Source organism: Ctenopharyngodon idella, chromosome 22 (assembly GCF_019924925.1).
Source record: "Ctenopharyngodon idella isolate HZGC_01 chromosome 22, HZGC01, whole genome shotgun sequence".
Taxonomy (NCBI): Eukaryota; Metazoa; Chordata; class Actinopteri; order Cypriniformes; family Xenocyprididae; genus Ctenopharyngodon; species Ctenopharyngodon idella.
This window is the reverse complement of record NC_067241.1, coordinates 16,683,984-16,701,450: the sequence shown is the minus strand read 5'-3', so window position 1 is coordinate 16,701,450 and position 17,467 is coordinate 16,683,984. Positions and strand designations below refer to the sequence as shown.

General features: G+C 37.9%; 1 protein-coding gene across 1 annotated transcript in view; it reads left to right on the top strand.

Annotated features, from left to right (window-relative positions):
- The first annotated feature begins 366 nt into the window (after positions 1–366).
- The window catches only part of LOC127505326 (collagen alpha-1(XXIV) chain), a 96,544-nt gene continuing 79,443 nt past the window's right edge, over positions 367–17,467 (top strand). Inside the window, exons 1-2 of the mRNA XM_051880792.1 lie at positions 367–836; positions 8,974–9,044. Of these exons, the coding sequence (XP_051736752.1) occupies positions 781–836; positions 8,974–9,044 (127 nt within the window). The 5' untranslated portion in view covers positions 367–780. The remainder of the gene's footprint in view (positions 837–8,973; positions 9,045–17,467) is intronic.

The following is a 17,467-nucleotide window of genomic DNA, read 5'->3' as shown; positions in this document are numbered from 1 at the left end:
CATTTAAAAACTCTTTATTATTAATATTCAAATGAGGAATTGGTCGGATGGTGATCTTAAAATGGCATAGTGAAAAACTATTTCCTAAAAGGCAAATAAAATATGATTCGTCTTCATTTATAAAATGTGAAGTTCACCCATTTTGTCTTATCGATCCTATATGGCATTTACCCGATTTCTTTTCGTTACAAATATTAAAAATGAAATTCTATAGCATTCTTTTATATATAGCCTAATTGTTTTATAGCAAATTTATTCTCTATTGAAATTGTGGATTTGACCAAAAAGCAATGTCTATTCCGTACAGTCTCTTTCAAGTCGATCTGCGATGTAAATGAACGGACAGATCGGATGGATGATGTCACGCAATAATGAGTGAAATACAACACCGAGCAGAGCTGGAGATGCGCCGAACCGAGCAAGTCCAGACACATGCGGAGCGCAGAGCCCGGAGCGACTCTCTTCTCTCTCTCTCTCTCTCTCCCTCCCCCTCTCTCTCAGTCCGGTTTAATACGGATCTTCTGATCTGCTCTCTCAATAAACTCACTGTATTGCATCGTCACGCTGGGTTCTCAGCAGCGCGCTTGATGTCTGAGCTCTGATCCGCACTGAAGTGAAGTTCTCCGTGCGCGCGTGCTCGCGGAGACGCGACTGACTCTGGACGGACTGTGATGTGGAAGCTGCTGATCAGGCTGGATCTGGTCTCATGAGCCGGTGGTGTCTTCTGCTGTGGAATTCTGTTTTCGCTTTGAAAACTGCTGCTTGGACAAATGCATACAAATGCATTTAGGAGCTCAACGGACAAGGAGTGGACAAGTTTCTCCCGCAACGACAACGTGAGTAACTTTAAGTCTCGGGGGCTTCAGGAGACCCGCTGTGCACATCGATCAGCAGGAGAGAACACGAAAATAGATGCGTGATACCGATGATATAAACGATTTGCATTTATTGGCGTGATTGAAATCGTGCACATTAGTTTCTTAAATAAATGTGCTGGAGTTTTTGTGCAAACATTTCAAGTGTATTTTTGACCGCAATCTCAGTCTGCAACTACAAAAGATTGAGTTATGACATTATAGCTTTGATAGTGATCACAAGTCAATTGGGGTTTTCAGTCTTATTCAACTACTAGACAAATGATTGACATATTTCCATAATACATGTGCTGGAGTTTTGTGCAAACTTTATAAATATAGTTTTGACCACAATCTCACTTTACTGAAGACTTGATAATGATTGCAAATCAATTGGGATTTTCGGTCTGCTGCTGTATTTTTCCATATGTTGATCCGGGGTTAAATTCCTCCTGCTTTTGGAGCAAATTTGCACCAGATGAGGAGGCTTTGTGATTTACTGGCTTATTTGTTTGCATTTATTAACTGAAACTGGCTGTCCGTTTCATAAAGAGTAGATTTGGCTTAAGTGACAGTATATGAGTGGGTTTACTGTGCGCTGTTAGTTCACGTCTCTAAACCGACACACAACAGCAGCAACATTCCTCATGGAGATGAGCATTGACCTCTAACATCTGGACAGCCTTTCCTGACTCAATGAAATCCCAACAAATCCACGCATGCACCTGACTGCGATCTTGCTTTTCATAAAGCACAGATATTACTACTTAGTATTAATGCTTTTGTAAAATGCTGCACTGTTAAAATGTGTTTGCACCCAAAAAATGATTGTTGCTTTGGTCATGGAAAATATGGAGATATAAGGAAAATACATAATGGAAACATTTAAATATATATTCAGTATAATTGTTTATTCATGTCTAAACATGAATACCTGGAAAACTCTTGGAAATTCATTGGTCAAAAGAGAACCCTGATCTGAAAATGACTTTCATGAGCTTGAACCCAATGCAATCTGTTTGATTTCGTCATAATAAATACCATTTTTGTCATTACCGCAGTCATGCAAAGTTTGCATTTGTTAAATGAGTGTTGATGCACGTTTCATGTGTTCATTCATTGTCGTTGCACATTATCCAATCTGGAACCAATTCATTGGACAAAAAGTGTGAGGACCCTGACCTGACAACTGAAAATTACTTTTATGAGCTTGAACAATTCGGTCATAATAAATACTGTTTTTGTCATTACCGCAGTCACTTATTCATGCATAGTTTGCTTTTGTTAAATGAGTGTTGATGCACATGTCATTGGTCAAAAAGTGTGCAAACCCTGACTTGACAGCTAAAAATGACTTTCATAAGCTTGAAACCAATGTAGTCAGTTTGATTAGGTCATAAAAAGTACTATTTTTGTCATTGCCACAGTTTGCATTTGTTAAGTGAGTGAGCGTTTAATGCATTCATTCATCCTCCAATCTCCAATTCATGGGTCAAAAGGTGTGCAAACCCTGATTTGACAACTAAAAATGACTGTCATGAGCTTGAACCCAATGTAATTGGTTTGATTCGGTCATAATAAATACAATTTTTGTCATTACCGTAGTTACTTATTCATGCATAGTTTGCATTTGTTGAGTGTTGATGCACATGTTTAATGCATTCATTCAGTGTTGTTGCACATCATCTAATCTGGAACCAATTCATTGGACAAAAAGTGTGAGAACCCTGATCTGACAACTGAAAATGACTTTGAGCTTGAACCCAATGCAATCTGTTTGATTCGGTCATAATAAATACCATTTTTGACATTACTGCAGTCACTAATTAATGCATAGTTTGCATTTGTTCAGTGAGCATCCAATCTGCAACCAATTCATTGGGCAAAAAGTGTGCTAACTGTGACTTGACAACTAAATATGACTTCAGTGAGCTTGAACAATTTAGTCTTAAGAAATACCATATTTGTCATTACCGCAGTCACTTATTCATGAATAGTTTGATTTTGTTAAATGAGTGTTGATGCATATGTTTAATGCATTCATTCATCCTCCAACCTGGAACCAATTCATTGTTCAAAAAGTGTGCAAACCCTGACTTGACAGCTAAAAATGACTTTCATAAGCTTGAAACCAATGCAGTCAGTTTGATTAGGTCATAAAAAGTACTATTTTTGTCATTACCACAGTTTGCATTTGTTAAGTAAGCGAGCTTTTATGCATGTTTAATGCATTCATTCATCCTCCAATCTGGAACTAATTAATTGGTCAAAAAGTGTGCAAACCCTGATTTGACAACTACAAATGACTGTCATGAGCTTGAACCCAATGTAATTGGTTTGATTCGGTCATAATAAATACAATTTTTGTCATTACCGTCGTTACTTATTCATGCATAGTTTGCATTTGTTGAGTGTTGATGCACATGTTTAATGCATTCATTCAGTGTTGTTGCACATCTTCCAACCTGAAACTAATTCATTGGACATAAAGTGTGAGAACCCTGACCTGACAACTGAAAATGACTTTCATGAGCTTGAACCCAATGCAATCAGTTTGATTCTGTCATAATAAATGCCATTTTTGACATTACCGCAGTCATTTATTAATGTACAGTTTGCGTTTGTTAAATGAGCGTCCAATCTGGAACCAATTCATTGGGCAAAAAGTGTGCTAACTGTGACTTGACAACTAAAAATTACTTTAATGAACTTGAAGAATTCAGTCATAATACTATTTTTGTCATTACCGCAGACTATTTTTGTCATTACCGCAGTCCATAAGTCATGCGTAGTTTGCATTTGTTAAGTGAGTGTTGATGCACATGTTTAATGCATTCATTCATCCTCCAAACTGGAACCAATTCATTGGTCAAAAAGTGTGCAAACCCTGACTTGACAGCTAAAAATGACTTTCATAGGCTTGAAACTACATTAGTCAGTTTGATTCAGTCATAAAAAGTGCTATTTTTGTCATTACCGCAGTTTGCATTTGTTAAGTGAGCGAGCTTTTATGCATGTTTAATGTTTAATGCATTCATTCATCCTCCAATCTTTAGTTTAATAACTAAAAATGACTTTCATGAGCTTGAACCCAATGCAATCTGTCGATTCGTTCATAATAAATGCCATTTTTGACATTACCGCAGTCACTTATTAATGCATATGAGCGTCCAATCTGGAACCAATTCATTGGGCAAAAAGTGTGCAAACTGTGACTTGACAACTAAAAATTACTTTAATGAGCTTAAACAATTCGGTCATAATAAATACCATTTTTGTCATTACCGCAGTCACTTATTCTTGCATAGTTTGCATTTGTTAAATGAGTGTTGATGCACATTTAATGCATTCATTCATCCTCCAATCTGGAAACAAATCATTTGTCAAAAAGCATGCAAACCCTGACTTGACAGCTAAAAATGACTGTCATGAGCGTGAACCCAATGTTATTGGTTTGATAAAAAAAATGCTATTTTTGTCATTACCGCAGTCTCTTATTCATGCATAGTTTGTATTTGTTAAATAAGCGTTGATGCACATGTTTAATGCATTCATTCATTGCCATTGCACATTCTCCAACCTGGAACCAGATCAAAACTGGATTCAATGAAAGAGTCAGTATTCAGTGTTCATGAGTTCATATGTGTTATGCTAGCATTCACCATATCATTATATATACAGTACAGTAGAAAGAGAAGAGCTGTAGTTGTGGAAATAAACCCCAGCAGGGTAATCAGGACCCCAATATGAAGCAGAAGAGTTTTGTATCATGCTGATGGGATTTATTTTGTGATAATGACCATGGAAATGACTTTATTTGTTGCCTCTGAGTTTAAGTTTTCTATTACTGAACTAGAAAATGCAGATGCTTCAGTTCCACTCGTTCTTGATCCAAGCTTGTGTAGACAGAGAGAGAGTCTGACAGCGTCTTTGGCATTATTTTGTTTGTCTGTCGTTCTTCATCCTGCTAAAAAGACCGGCATAGACCAGCATGACCCGAACAGCTCTTTAGTAATGTAGTCACACTCTGGCTGCAGGTGTGAGAAACCAACGCCAACACTATCAGTGAGCAAATGATCATCTGCTCTGTATTCTGAGAACACGGCTCTAGCTTTGGCACGGATGGATACAAGCGGTGGGAAACAGAGAGATCTGCATTAGCCACACCCTCACAAGCTGATTGGCTGAGACATTTTTGAGTGACTTCGTTTTGTGAAGTTGTAAAGCCGACGGTTTCGCTAGAATTGAAGATATATAGAAGTGCAAGTTAAAACGTTACAACGGTTGCTTTGGATAGATCATAATGTTCACGATGTGAGAGGCAATTTGAGATGATGTTCAATAGTAAGGCATAATCGTGCAAATCGTACAGTTGCTGTTTTAATCACATATGTCACCTCAAACTCTTGTTTAGATTCAGCCTCCTCCGCTGTGTTTTGTTTTCTTTTCTTTTCTTCAGCCATGGAATGTCACACCATCCTCTCGAGCGGAGGCAGGTGACACCCTGCGTTTGCTGTACCGTCCTCCCGGAGAGAACTGTGGGAAAACAAATACGTGTGACCAACCAATCAGGCTGACCAATCAAATCAGCATGTACAGCTAGGGTCCTGTGAAATCCTATTTATTTTCCTCCTTTTATTTTATCCCAAAATTCTGTGTTTTCTATTTTAATTTGTTGGGATTCCATTTTTAATGGTTTTATTACATTTTAATAATAAAAAATTGATTTCATAAAACTTAAAAAATATTTTCTCATTCTGTTTTATTTATCCCAAATTAAAACAATTAAAACAATTTAATTATTTATTAAATTTTAGGGACTATGAAATGTTTTATTTTTTCAGAAATTCTCTGTTTTCATTCTTCTGGATTCTATATTTTATGATTTAATACAAATTTATTATCAAAAAGGTGGCAATCAAATGAATGCATACTAATTTAACAATTTAATTAATCTTTTAAAATAAAATAAAATTATATTTGAACAAATACTTTTATTTTTCGGCAAACAAAGTACACAGTTTATCATCTAAATTAAAACTTTTTATTCCTTAAAAACTATTAATATTATTGTTATTATTTTGAGAAGCATATTTTATTATACAATACATTTGCGTCATAATTTAAGCAGAAACAGAACTTTTATTTTAGCAGGTTGTAGTGAATTGTAGTTTATTAAAAGTTTAACAAAAATGACATTTTTAGTCTTCTGAACTTTAATTTTGGCGGGTTGCGGTGAAGATCTGTGAGTTTATGTGTGTATCTGCTGACAGTTTTCTGAACTTTTATTTTGGCGGGTTGCGGTGAAAAGCTGTGAGTTTATGTGTGTATCTGCCGATTGTTTTCAGAACTTTTATTTTGGCGGGTTGCGGTGAAAAGCTGTGAGTTTATGTGTGTATCTGCCGATAGTTTTCAGAACTTTTATTTTGGCGGGTTGCGGTGAAAAGCTGTGAGTTTATGTGTGTATCTGCCAATAGTTTTCTGAACCTTTATTTTGGCGGGTTGCGGTGAAGAGCTGCAAATTTGTGTGTACCTGCCCGTAGTTTTCTGAACTTTTATTTTGACGGGTTGCGGTGAAAAGCTGTGAGTTTGTGTGTGTATCTGCCGATAGTTTTCTGAACTTTTATTTTGGCGTGTTGCGCTGAAAAGCTGAGTTTATGTGTGTATCTGCCGATAGTTTTCAGAACTTTTATTCTGGCGGGTTGCGCTGAAAAGCTGAGTTTGTGTGTGTATCTGCCGATAGTTTTCTGAACTTTTATTTTGGCGGGTTGCGGTAAAGATCTGTGAGCTTGTGTGTGTATCTGACAATAGTTTTCTGAACTTTTATTTTGACGAGTGTAGAGCTTTGAGTTTGTATGGCTTGGGGTTTAAGGAATCTAATCAAGACTTGGGGTTTCTAGAGTAGTCGAGAGGTTAAAATGCAGACAAGAGCCACTATGTTAGTTTAAAGAGAATGTATTTATTCAGAAGTGCCTTAGATTTTGGTGTAAGGTGTGCTTAGAGGTGTATGTTGAGCTGTTTCGATGATGTCAGCTGATCAGGTGGAGGCTGGAAGCTCTTAGGGTTAGTGTTAGTCAAATATAATTACCAGATAGACTTCCCTCAGGCCCGCTGGTTTAAGGGTATGAGGAAAGTATCTCAACACCGTGACAGGATGAACGATGGTTTCTCTGGGAGTATTATATAACCGACTGTCAGTCCTGTACAAAGATGTTTCTTTAGTCGACAAATCTTCAGTTCCTCAAAATTATGGCAAGTTTAGCATGTTAAGACTGTCTCAAGAACTAGTCTGACCAACTGCAGTTTAAGGATATCCAGCACATGTAGAGAGTGTGTTGACAGTCTGTGTAGTTTGATGGTTGAGCTCCAGAAAATTATGAGGCAGTTTTGAAAATACTTTTGACAGTTACAGATTTAAAAAGGCGATTCCCGCCTTTTGTTTTTTAAACCTGTAACTGTCAACAGTACTTTCAAAGTCACCTCACTAAACTCTAACACAAAGATCTATTTTAGCAGAAAACAGTTATTCAGTTACAGATTTAAAAAAAGTGATTCCCGCCTTTTTGTTTTTTAAATCTGTAACTGTCAGCAGTATTTTAAGTCACCTCTTTATTACTAAACTTTAGCACAAAGAACCATTTTAGCATAAAACAGTTTTCAGTTAAAGATTTAAAAAGGTGATTCCCACCTTTTCGTTTTTTTAAATCTGTAACTGCCAACAGTATTTTCAAATTCACCTTATTATTACTAAACTCTAGCACAAAGAACCATTTTAGCATAAAACAGTTATTCAGTTACAGATTTAAAAAAAGCGATTCCCGCCTTTTTGTTTTTTAAATCTGTAACTGCCAACAGTATTTTCAAATTCACCTTATTATTACTAAACTTTAGCACAAAGAACCATTTTAGCATAAAACAGTTTTCAGTTAAAGATTTAAAAAAAGTGATTCCCGCCTTTTTGTTTTTTAAATCTGTAACTGTCAACACTATTTTAAGTCACCTCATTATTACTAAACTTTAGCACAAAGAACCATTTTAGCATAAAACAGTTTTCAGTTAAAGATTTAAAAAAAGTGATTCCCGCCTTTTTGTTTTTTAAATCTGTAACTGTCAACAGTATTTTAAAAGTCACCAACACAAAGAACCATTTTAGAATAAAACAGTTATTCAGTTACAGATTTAAAAAGGCGATTCCCACCTTTTTGTTTTTTAAATCTGTAACTGTCCTTCTGTGTCAATCCCAGTAAATAACCTTTATTTTTAAGAGTGTAAAGTGCCTCTGAAAAGCCACACTTTGAGAACGTTGTTGAATTTATTTTATATAACAAAATGTAAAACCAAGTGACATTGATTTTGAAGAAATGCAGCACTTTTCAAGCAGAATATTTGATTGTGGAACATGTTGATAGATATTTTCATGTGCTACACCTGTGGTTTCTCTATAGACAAACATGTTTTAGCAAACTAACTGATCTTGCTCTCTCATGTCTTTAGCGCCACCTTGGGTTGAGCCGTCGAACTGTCAGATTCCAGTTGAGAATCTGGTGTTCCTGGTCTGTTATGAATTAAAATGTTGGTTAATTAAATTGTTTGTGACTCAAAAATCTTTTCTTTTTTCATTTTTCCCTAGAAATGCTGTAAATAAGTTCTCGGGTGAGAGTCACTCACATTTTCTGGAATAAAGGGCCGTTTCTTCCGCTGTGTGTTTGAGAGAGAATTCATTTCTGCGTTTTTGTGTTCAGCTCCTCTCGTTGACAGGATAATTACCGCTGACCGCTCTGAACATCAGATTTGGTTTATAACAGCACCAGTTGGGATCTCCATCAGCCCTTTCCGTCACAGGCATAAAACACTTTATGTGGGTTTTATTTCTCATGTGAATTACAGGGAATTGATTGGATGGTTGTGGTTTGCTCTTAGTGGATCTCATGTGAGTGACAGGTTGCCCCGCCCGCTTCGTCAGAGAAGAGAAGAGAGGCTGCAAGAGGGAGGGGAAGTTATTCTGATTCGAGATTACGAGGAACATGAATTTAAAACAATGATGTGCACTGATAAATCATTTATAATAAACACTGTAATATTCCATACAAAATAAGTCTCTGTTGTTGTTTTTCCACAGGAGATTCCTCGTCCTCCTCCTGTCAACATGTGCGGCGGTGCTGTCTGCAGAAGAGCGCTTAATCGCTCAAGGTATATGCTCACCTCTTCACCTTCACCTGACCTTTGACCTCTTAACCTCTGCACGGACTCAAAGTTCTGCCTTTAAAGCTGAAGTGTGTTATTTGGATGTTAAAAGACTTCTTTGCATCCCAGTTTAATATTCAGAGTAAATCGTTTGTAATATTTGATTGTTGCACACTTCGCCTTTATTTTGTTGGTATATGGGGAGCTGATGGAAATGTTTTATTATTATTAGTCCGGCAGATTTATTATAATGAAAAAATCAACTTTGTTTTGAAGAAATATCAACTTTCTTCTGATTTAAGAAACAGATAAAAGCCCAAAGCAACAGTCTTTCATAATTATCCAGTTTTGATTTAATGTTTATTTAAAACGGAAGGAGTTCTGCAAACGGAGTCGATTGACTGTGTTTTGTTTGTTTTCCTTCCGATTGTATTTCTGTTTCTACGGAAACACTGATCTGCCAGTGTGCATATTTTACTGTTAATATGAAACTGAGACTGCATGAAACGTCAACGTAGATTGGAAATAAACACACATGGAGAAAGAGTGATGGAGGAGAAAAGGAGCCTTGAGGAACGAGCAAACTCATAAAACATTTTACAGGCATTAAATAGCCATTTGTGTGTATAATAATGCTTTTATTTGAGCTATAATATATGATTGGCTCTCATGCTGGCAGATGCATTTCAATCAGTGTGAATTACTGAAGGCTTATAAAAAATTTAAATAGTGCATGTTCCTATTGTGAATGAAGTTTATATTTACATTTATGCATTTATCCAAAGCGATGTACAAAGGGTCATACTGATGGAAAAAATATGAGATGGAAGGAAAAAATATATTTCAATGCTTTCCCCGAGAAACTTTGCATTCGCTTGCAAAAACGTTTGCGTTCCCCTAAAAAACTTTGAGTTCGCTCGAAAAAACATTTGCGTTCCCCCGAGAAACTTTGCGTTCACTCGCAAAGTTCTCAAGAGAAACTTTGTTTGCTTGCACAAACTTTTGCGTTCGCTTGCAAAAATTTTTCCTGAGAAACTTTGAGTTCACTCGAAAAAATGTTCGAGTTCCCCTGAGAAACTTTGCATTTGCTTGCAAAAACATCTGCGTTCCCCAGAGAAAATTTGCGTTCACTTGCAAAAACATTTGCGTTCTCAAGAGAAACTTTGTTCGCTTCCACAAACTTTTGAGATCGCTTGCAAAAACATTTGCGTTTCCCCAAGAAACTTTGTGTTCGCTCGCAAAAACGTTTGCGTTCTCAAGAGAAACTTTGTTCGCTTGCACAAACTTTTGCGTTCGCTCACAAAAACGTTTGCGTTCCCCCCAAAACTTTGAGTTAACTCGAAAAAACATTTGCATTCCCCTGAGAAACTTTGTGTTCGCTCGAAAAAACATTTGCGTTCCCCCGAGAAACTTTGTGTTCGCTCGAAAAAACATTTGCGTTCCCCCGAGAAACTTTGCATTTGCTTGCAAAAACTTGTGCGTTCTCAAGAGAAAATTAGTTCGCTCGCACAAACTTTTGTGTTCCCCCGAGAAAATTTGCGTTCGATCACAAAAACTTGTGCGTTCTCAAGAGAAACTTTGAGTTTGCGTTCCCCCAAAAACGTTTGCGTTAATTCGAAAAAACGTTTGCGTTCCCCCTAGAAACTTTGAGTTCACTTGCAAAAACGTTTGCATTCTCAAGAGAAACTTTGAGTTTGCGTTCCCCCAAAAACATTTGCGTTCCCCTAAAAACTTTGTTAACTCGAAAAAATGTTGCCGTTCCCCCTAGAAACTTTGCATTTGCTTGCAAAAACTTGTGCATTCCCCCGAGAAAATTTGCGTTCGCTCACAAAAACTTTTGCGTTCTCAAGAGAAAATTTGTTCGCTCGCACAAACTTTTGTGTTCCCCCTAGAAACTTTGTGTTCGCTCGCAAAAACGTTTGCATTCTCAAGAGAAACTTTGAGTTTGCGTTCCCCCAAAAACATTTGCGTTCCCCTAAAAACTTTGAGTTAACTCGAAAAAATGTTGGCGTTCCCCCTAGAAACTTTGCATTTGCTTGCAAAAACTTGTGCATTCCCCCAAGAAAATTTGCGTTCTCAAGAGAAACTTTGTTTGCTCGCACAATCTGTTGTGTTCCCCCGAGAAACTTTGTGTTCACTCGTGAAAACGTTTGCGTCCCCCGAGAAACTTTGGGCCCTATCATACACACAGCGCCAGGCGTGGTGCAAGTGTTTTTTGCTAGTTTCAGTCCGACGCATTTATCATTTTCACGTTCTGCGTCATGTTGATTAAATAGCAAATGCATTTGCGCCCATTTGTTCGCTCATGGGCGTGCTGGTCTGAAAACAAGATGTGTTCAGGTGCGTTGTTGGCGTATTGCTATTTTAAGGCAACTGAAAATGACTGCGCCATTGACCAACTGAAACCTGGTCTAAAGTCAATGGCGCAATATTTGTTTTGTTATTTATTTATAGACGGGTGCGCAACGCGCGTACACTCTGCTTATTACACACACAGGGACACACAGCAGCACACAAACATGCCAAATATTAAAAATAAAAGGATTACAACGTAAAAGATTATTATTGTGTCCATAAAGATAAATACGCTTTGGTGGAATCCGGCTTGTCCCATAGATGGTCTGCTCGCGTTTCGCGTTTGTGTTCCCATGAGAAACTTTGCGTTCCCTCGCAAAAACTTTTGCATTCCCCCGAGAAATGAGAGAATGTAAAAGTATTGAAATATAATTTTTCCTCCCATCTCATATTTTTTTCCTTCACCATGTCTCTGTAGGAACAAAAGCAAAAGTTTAGAGGTGTGTGTGTGAGTGAGATTTTACTGTACAGCGAAAGGGAGAAGTTCAAAAGGAAATAAATATAGATGAAATACTGATATAATTATAATGATATAAATATAATAATGCAAATATATTGTTTTAACATTGACCACTAACTGTAATTCATCAGTCTTACATTGTATGAGTTTAGAAGTGTGTGTGAAAGGAGGAAGTTTAGGAAGAAATTCAGAAGCCAAAATCGAAGGAAGGACATTCAGAAACAGGAAAGAAAGTTCAAAAGGAACGAAAATGTGAATGTTCAAATGGAAAGAATCTGAGTATGTAGATCTGTTGGTTGTGGACGTGCTGTTCTTTCTTCATTAAATTGGTCGGCGTGTCTGTTCTTGCGCTCTGAGCGGCTCTCTGTCTCTCCGTTTTCTCTCGCTCTAGTCTTAATCGGTCATTTCCAGATATCCGCAGGGCTCATCTCTCCTGCTGCTGACTGTACAGATGAGATACAGTATGACTGCAGAAGAGGGAAAGGATGAAGATATAAATGTCTGGTTCTGGCTTGTTTAGATGGACTAGCAGGTCAACCAGGTTAGGCTGCTGTGAGCTGGTTTTCTCCTGCAGGAAACCTGATCTGAGCCAGCAGGAGTATTTTTGGCATTTGCTTTTATTTGTGTGAGATGGTGAAGATAAAATAGAAAAGGTATTTAGGGGAACACAGGCAGCAATGATTCTGACTAGCTGATAAATAGCTTGATTTATTGAATATGCTTTTTTATTAGGCCATTATGTCTCCAAGAGAAAAGTATGTCAATATACTAATTTCACAAACAGTTCTTGACTTGACTCGTCAGCTTGTTCAGACAGAGATGTTTTAATAGCGTAAATATAAAATATGACATTACAATTGCCAAGTTCAATTCATGAATCACTTCAAACGGTCCGATTCAGTGATTGCAATTCAAAACTATTCAGAGAATCTTGGCATATTTTGTATATTTATATTGTATATTGTTATAAATATAATGATATAAATATAATGCAAATATATTGTTTTAATACGTATTAGTAACAGTAAGGCAGTATATTATATATATCAATGTTGAAAATATTTGTGCTGCTTCAGATTTTAGCGGAAACCGTGACTTTATTTTTCATGATTCTTGTTGAATAGAAAGTTCAGATGAATTTTATTTGTAACATTATATCTTTACTGTCACTTTTGTTCAGTTTAATGATAGTATAGTCTTACAGCACACACACACACACACACTGGTGTAGTTTACACAGCATTTCTTCTTTATTTAAAATCATCACTAAAACAAAGATGGTATAAAGATCAAACGCTTGCTGAGATACAAGTCTGGCTGCTGTTCAAGCTGACATTAGGAAGAAAAGACACATGCTGTTAAAAATAACCGAAACACCTTCAAACAATAGAGGACAGCCTGCAGTAAAGATGTTACACAAGCACACATGAATTATGATTGCACAACATCCTGAAGCCTTGAAGTATATCATTAGAAAACTGCTTTACTATCATTACACTGCATGCTTAGAGAAGATTATGTTGTTTGGAATTGCGTACTGTCTACTCAGGTTTGATCCCCAGGGAATGCATGAACTAATAAAATATATGCATGTAGTTTATATTACGTGGCTCTTGAACGCTTGATTCTGATTGGTTGATGAATGTTCTAAGGTGTGCAATTATTTTCCAGTAAACGCATCTGTAGTTCGCACTAAAGTAGTTCTAGGCAGGCTTTAGTTATCGCTTTACCATATGATTTCAAAAGAAAAGGGACCAAAACCCATAGACACTGACCAGGCAAATAAATATAACAAACAATAGGATAAAAATGACAAACTATTGTTGGCGACGATAGCCTTGTGGGCAGCACCGGCATATAGCGCCGTTGAGCTTCAGGTGACCCGAGTTCGAGTCCCAGCTTGCGGTCCTTTCCTGATCCCGTCCCCCCTCTCTCACTTAGCTTCCTGTCTACATACTGTCCTATCACAATAAAGGCAAAACTATTTCCATATTTTCCCTACCAAATTACCTTTTATTAACATGCTTTCATGACATTTCTCCGTAGCGAGGTGGTAACATTGCTGTTTGCTCTGTTAGTGTTAGTCGTCTTCTTTTGTTTCATTTCAGGTGAAAATTGTCTACTTAGTCTGATTACTTAGTCAAGTAAATGTGGGAAAGGTTACACTTTTAAGTCTAATACTTACAGTAGTGGCCAAAAGTGATGTCCGGCCTAGAAAAATTAACATCTTTATCCTTTGTTCAAAATGTGTTAAAGATTTTGTAAGCATATTGTGTAGTTGTGCTTGGAGTCAATTGTTTTTTTTTGTGATAACGCAATGAAACATCCAAATTGTGCGACGTAGTGTTTGGCCAGGCTGTCATACAATGAAAAAGAAACAAGAGAGATCCAATTAAATATTAATATCTGATTATGCTGTAGTTAGTGTATCCTTTTTTGATGGTTTAATTGAACTTGTAGGGTCATTAAAAACAAATATTCCCTATGGACATCACTTTTGGCCACTACTATAGTAATATTTTTATTTATTCGCAGCTTGACATAAATTGTTTGGCACTAAAGATGGCCGCCAGGCTGATTTCTTTGCATCTCTTCATGTTTGTTCATCACGCCGACACTCTAAAAATAAGTTATTGGCTGTTCGATGATCAATTTGAACCACCGAAGAGGTGAAAGTTCACAGGGTCGCCCATGTGCAGCCAGTCAGAAACATGTCTGGCTAAGCTTTGAAGTCCAATTCTCTCTTTTTTTCATCACTTCTCTTTTTAAAACCACGGTGAATCAGTCCACAAACAGTTTCGAGGTAATGTAAATTGTAACTTGTAACACAAAGAACAGAAAGAGCGAGAGGGAACAACAGTGACTTTGTGTCTCTGCTCTTGTTGCCTTTTGTCTGTCATCTGTTTGAGTGTAGGCTGGAGAAATTTGTTTAAACTAAAACAAAGTCTGTATTAGTAATGAAAGTGCCTGTTACCAGAGCAGTTTCTCTCCAAGTTCATTCTCAAACTGTCTAAAAGCTTGCCTGTGTTTACTGACAGGAGGACAGACGTTCCTGCTCACTTGATCTCAAAAACAGATTTGCTGTAGTTCCTCAAGGATGTTCTCGGCTGCCCTCAGGCTATATAACTTTACAATGTATTTAAAGGTGAAGTGTGTAATATTTCGATGTTAAAATTCTTCTGCCCTAGCTTAATATGCAGAGACAGCAAGTGAACCATTTGTAAGTTGATTCTCCTGAAAAATGTAAAACTGAGACTCGCTAATAAACATTTTTCGCTTTGCATGAGCGTCTCAACCAGCCCAACATAGCAACATTGACTGGATCAGTGAGTTTTGATGCAGGACTATCTGTTGCACTTGTTTTTTTACAATTCTGTTTAGTGGTGCAGAAATGGCAAACTTCACATTTAAGTCCAAATTGTCAGTACCTTTTAAGTTGGGTGAAAATGGGAAAGTCTGGGTTAGGGGCAAACGTTTAGCTGTTTTCTAACATCTGAATAAAATGAAATGTGATACCTTCAAATTGAGTCTAAACCAGGACTCTACAATTCAAGCTTTAGTTCCAACCCTAACCTAACACCCCGGAACAAGCTTATCACAGTGTTTAGAATTACTTGCAAATTACAGAGAGGTGTGTATAATTAGGGTTGGAACTAAAGTCTGCAGGACACCGGCCTTCTAGGACTGCAACTGAATAGGCCCTTGCCTAAACTAAACAGAAATGACAAGGAATTAGTTCCTCAAAAACATCCTTTCTCCACTCCCTGGCCACTCAAGATGCGCACAGACTAATAACATATGACGGAAAAAAAAGAGAATGGTCTATACAGAAAGAGAAAGGGAGAAAAGAGATGTGTGGTTTGAGACCCCACCTTCCCCTCGTTCTCTCTCTTCATCTGGACCACAGATGCTAGGACTATGCAAGGGCTCATGGGTAATTTGTGATATCATGGATGTCAAAGCGCATATTCATACCATTTGTGTGGTTTGTATTATAGAGGCCCTCAAAGTCAGAAATTGTTTTATGGTGACTGTCAACCAAATTAAATCATTTAACAGATTTAAATTAAATCTGTGGCCTAGAGGTTATTGCGTGGAGTAGTTGCTAATCCTTTAGGTTAGGGTTGTCAAAAAATGTAAAAAAAAAAATGACGATACCAGGATTTCCCCCTAGCATTTCGAGCGCTGTTGAGCGGATTCTTAAACGCCTCTAATTGGCAATTGCTTTCACGTGTTCAACAGATATGTCTGTGATTGACTACAATGGTCAACGTTTCAAAAACATGTTGTAAAAAGACATTTTTGACGCTCTTCACCATCTGTCAGTGACAGATCCGCTGACGGTGAAGAGCATCAAAGATGTCTATTTACAACATGTTTTTGAAGCATTGATCATTGCCAATCATAGCCAGTCACAGACATATCTGTTGAGCGCGTGAACACAATGGCCAATCAGAGACATATCTGTTGAGCGCGTGAACACAATGGCCAATCAGAGACATATCTGTTGAGCGTGTGAACACAATGGCCAATCAGAGACATATCTGTTGAGTGCGTGAACACAGTGGCCAATCAGAGACATATCTGTTGAGCGCGTGAACACAATGGCCAATCAGAGACATATCTGTTGAGCGCGTGAACACAATGGCCAATCAGAGACATATCTGTTGAGCGTGTGAACACAATGGCCAATCAGAGACATATACGTTGAGCGTGTGAACACAATGGCCAATCAGAGACATATATGTTGAGCGTGTGAACACAATGGCCAATCAGAGACATATATGTTGAGCGCGTGAACACAGTGGCCAATCAGAGACATATCTGTTGAGCGTGTGAACACAATGGCCAATCAGAGACATATCTGTTGAGCGCATGAACACAATGGCCAATCAGAGACATATCTGTTGAGCGCGTGAACACAATGGCCAATCAGAGACATATCTGTTGAGCGTGTGAACACAATGGCCAATCAGAGACATATACGTTGAGCGTGTGAACACAATGGCCAATCAGAGACATATATGTTGAGCGCGTGAACACAATGGCAAATCAGAGACATATATGTTGAGCGTGTGAACACAATGGCCAATCAGAGACATATCTGTTGAGCGCGTGAACACAGTGGCCAATCAGAGACATATATGTTGAGCACGTGAACACAATGGCCAATCAGAGACATATATGTTGAGCGTGTGAACACAATGGCCAATCAGAGACATATCTGTTGAGCGCGTGAACACAGTGGCCAATCAGAGACATATCTGTTGAGCGCGTGAACACAGTGGCCAATCAGAGACATATCTGTTGAGCGCGTGAACACAGTGGCCAATCAGAGACATATCTGTTGAGCGCGTGAACACAGTGGCCAATCAGAGACATATCTGTTGAGCGCGTGAACACAGTGGCCAATCAGAGACATATCTGTTGAGCGCGTGAACACAGTGGCCAATCAGAGACATATCTGTTGAGCGCGTGAACACAGTGGCCAATCAGAGACATATTTGTTGAGCGCGTGAACACAGTGGCCAATCAGAGACATATCTGTTGAGCGCGTGAACACAGTGGCCAATCAGAGACATATATGTTGAGCGCGTGAACACAGTGGCCAATC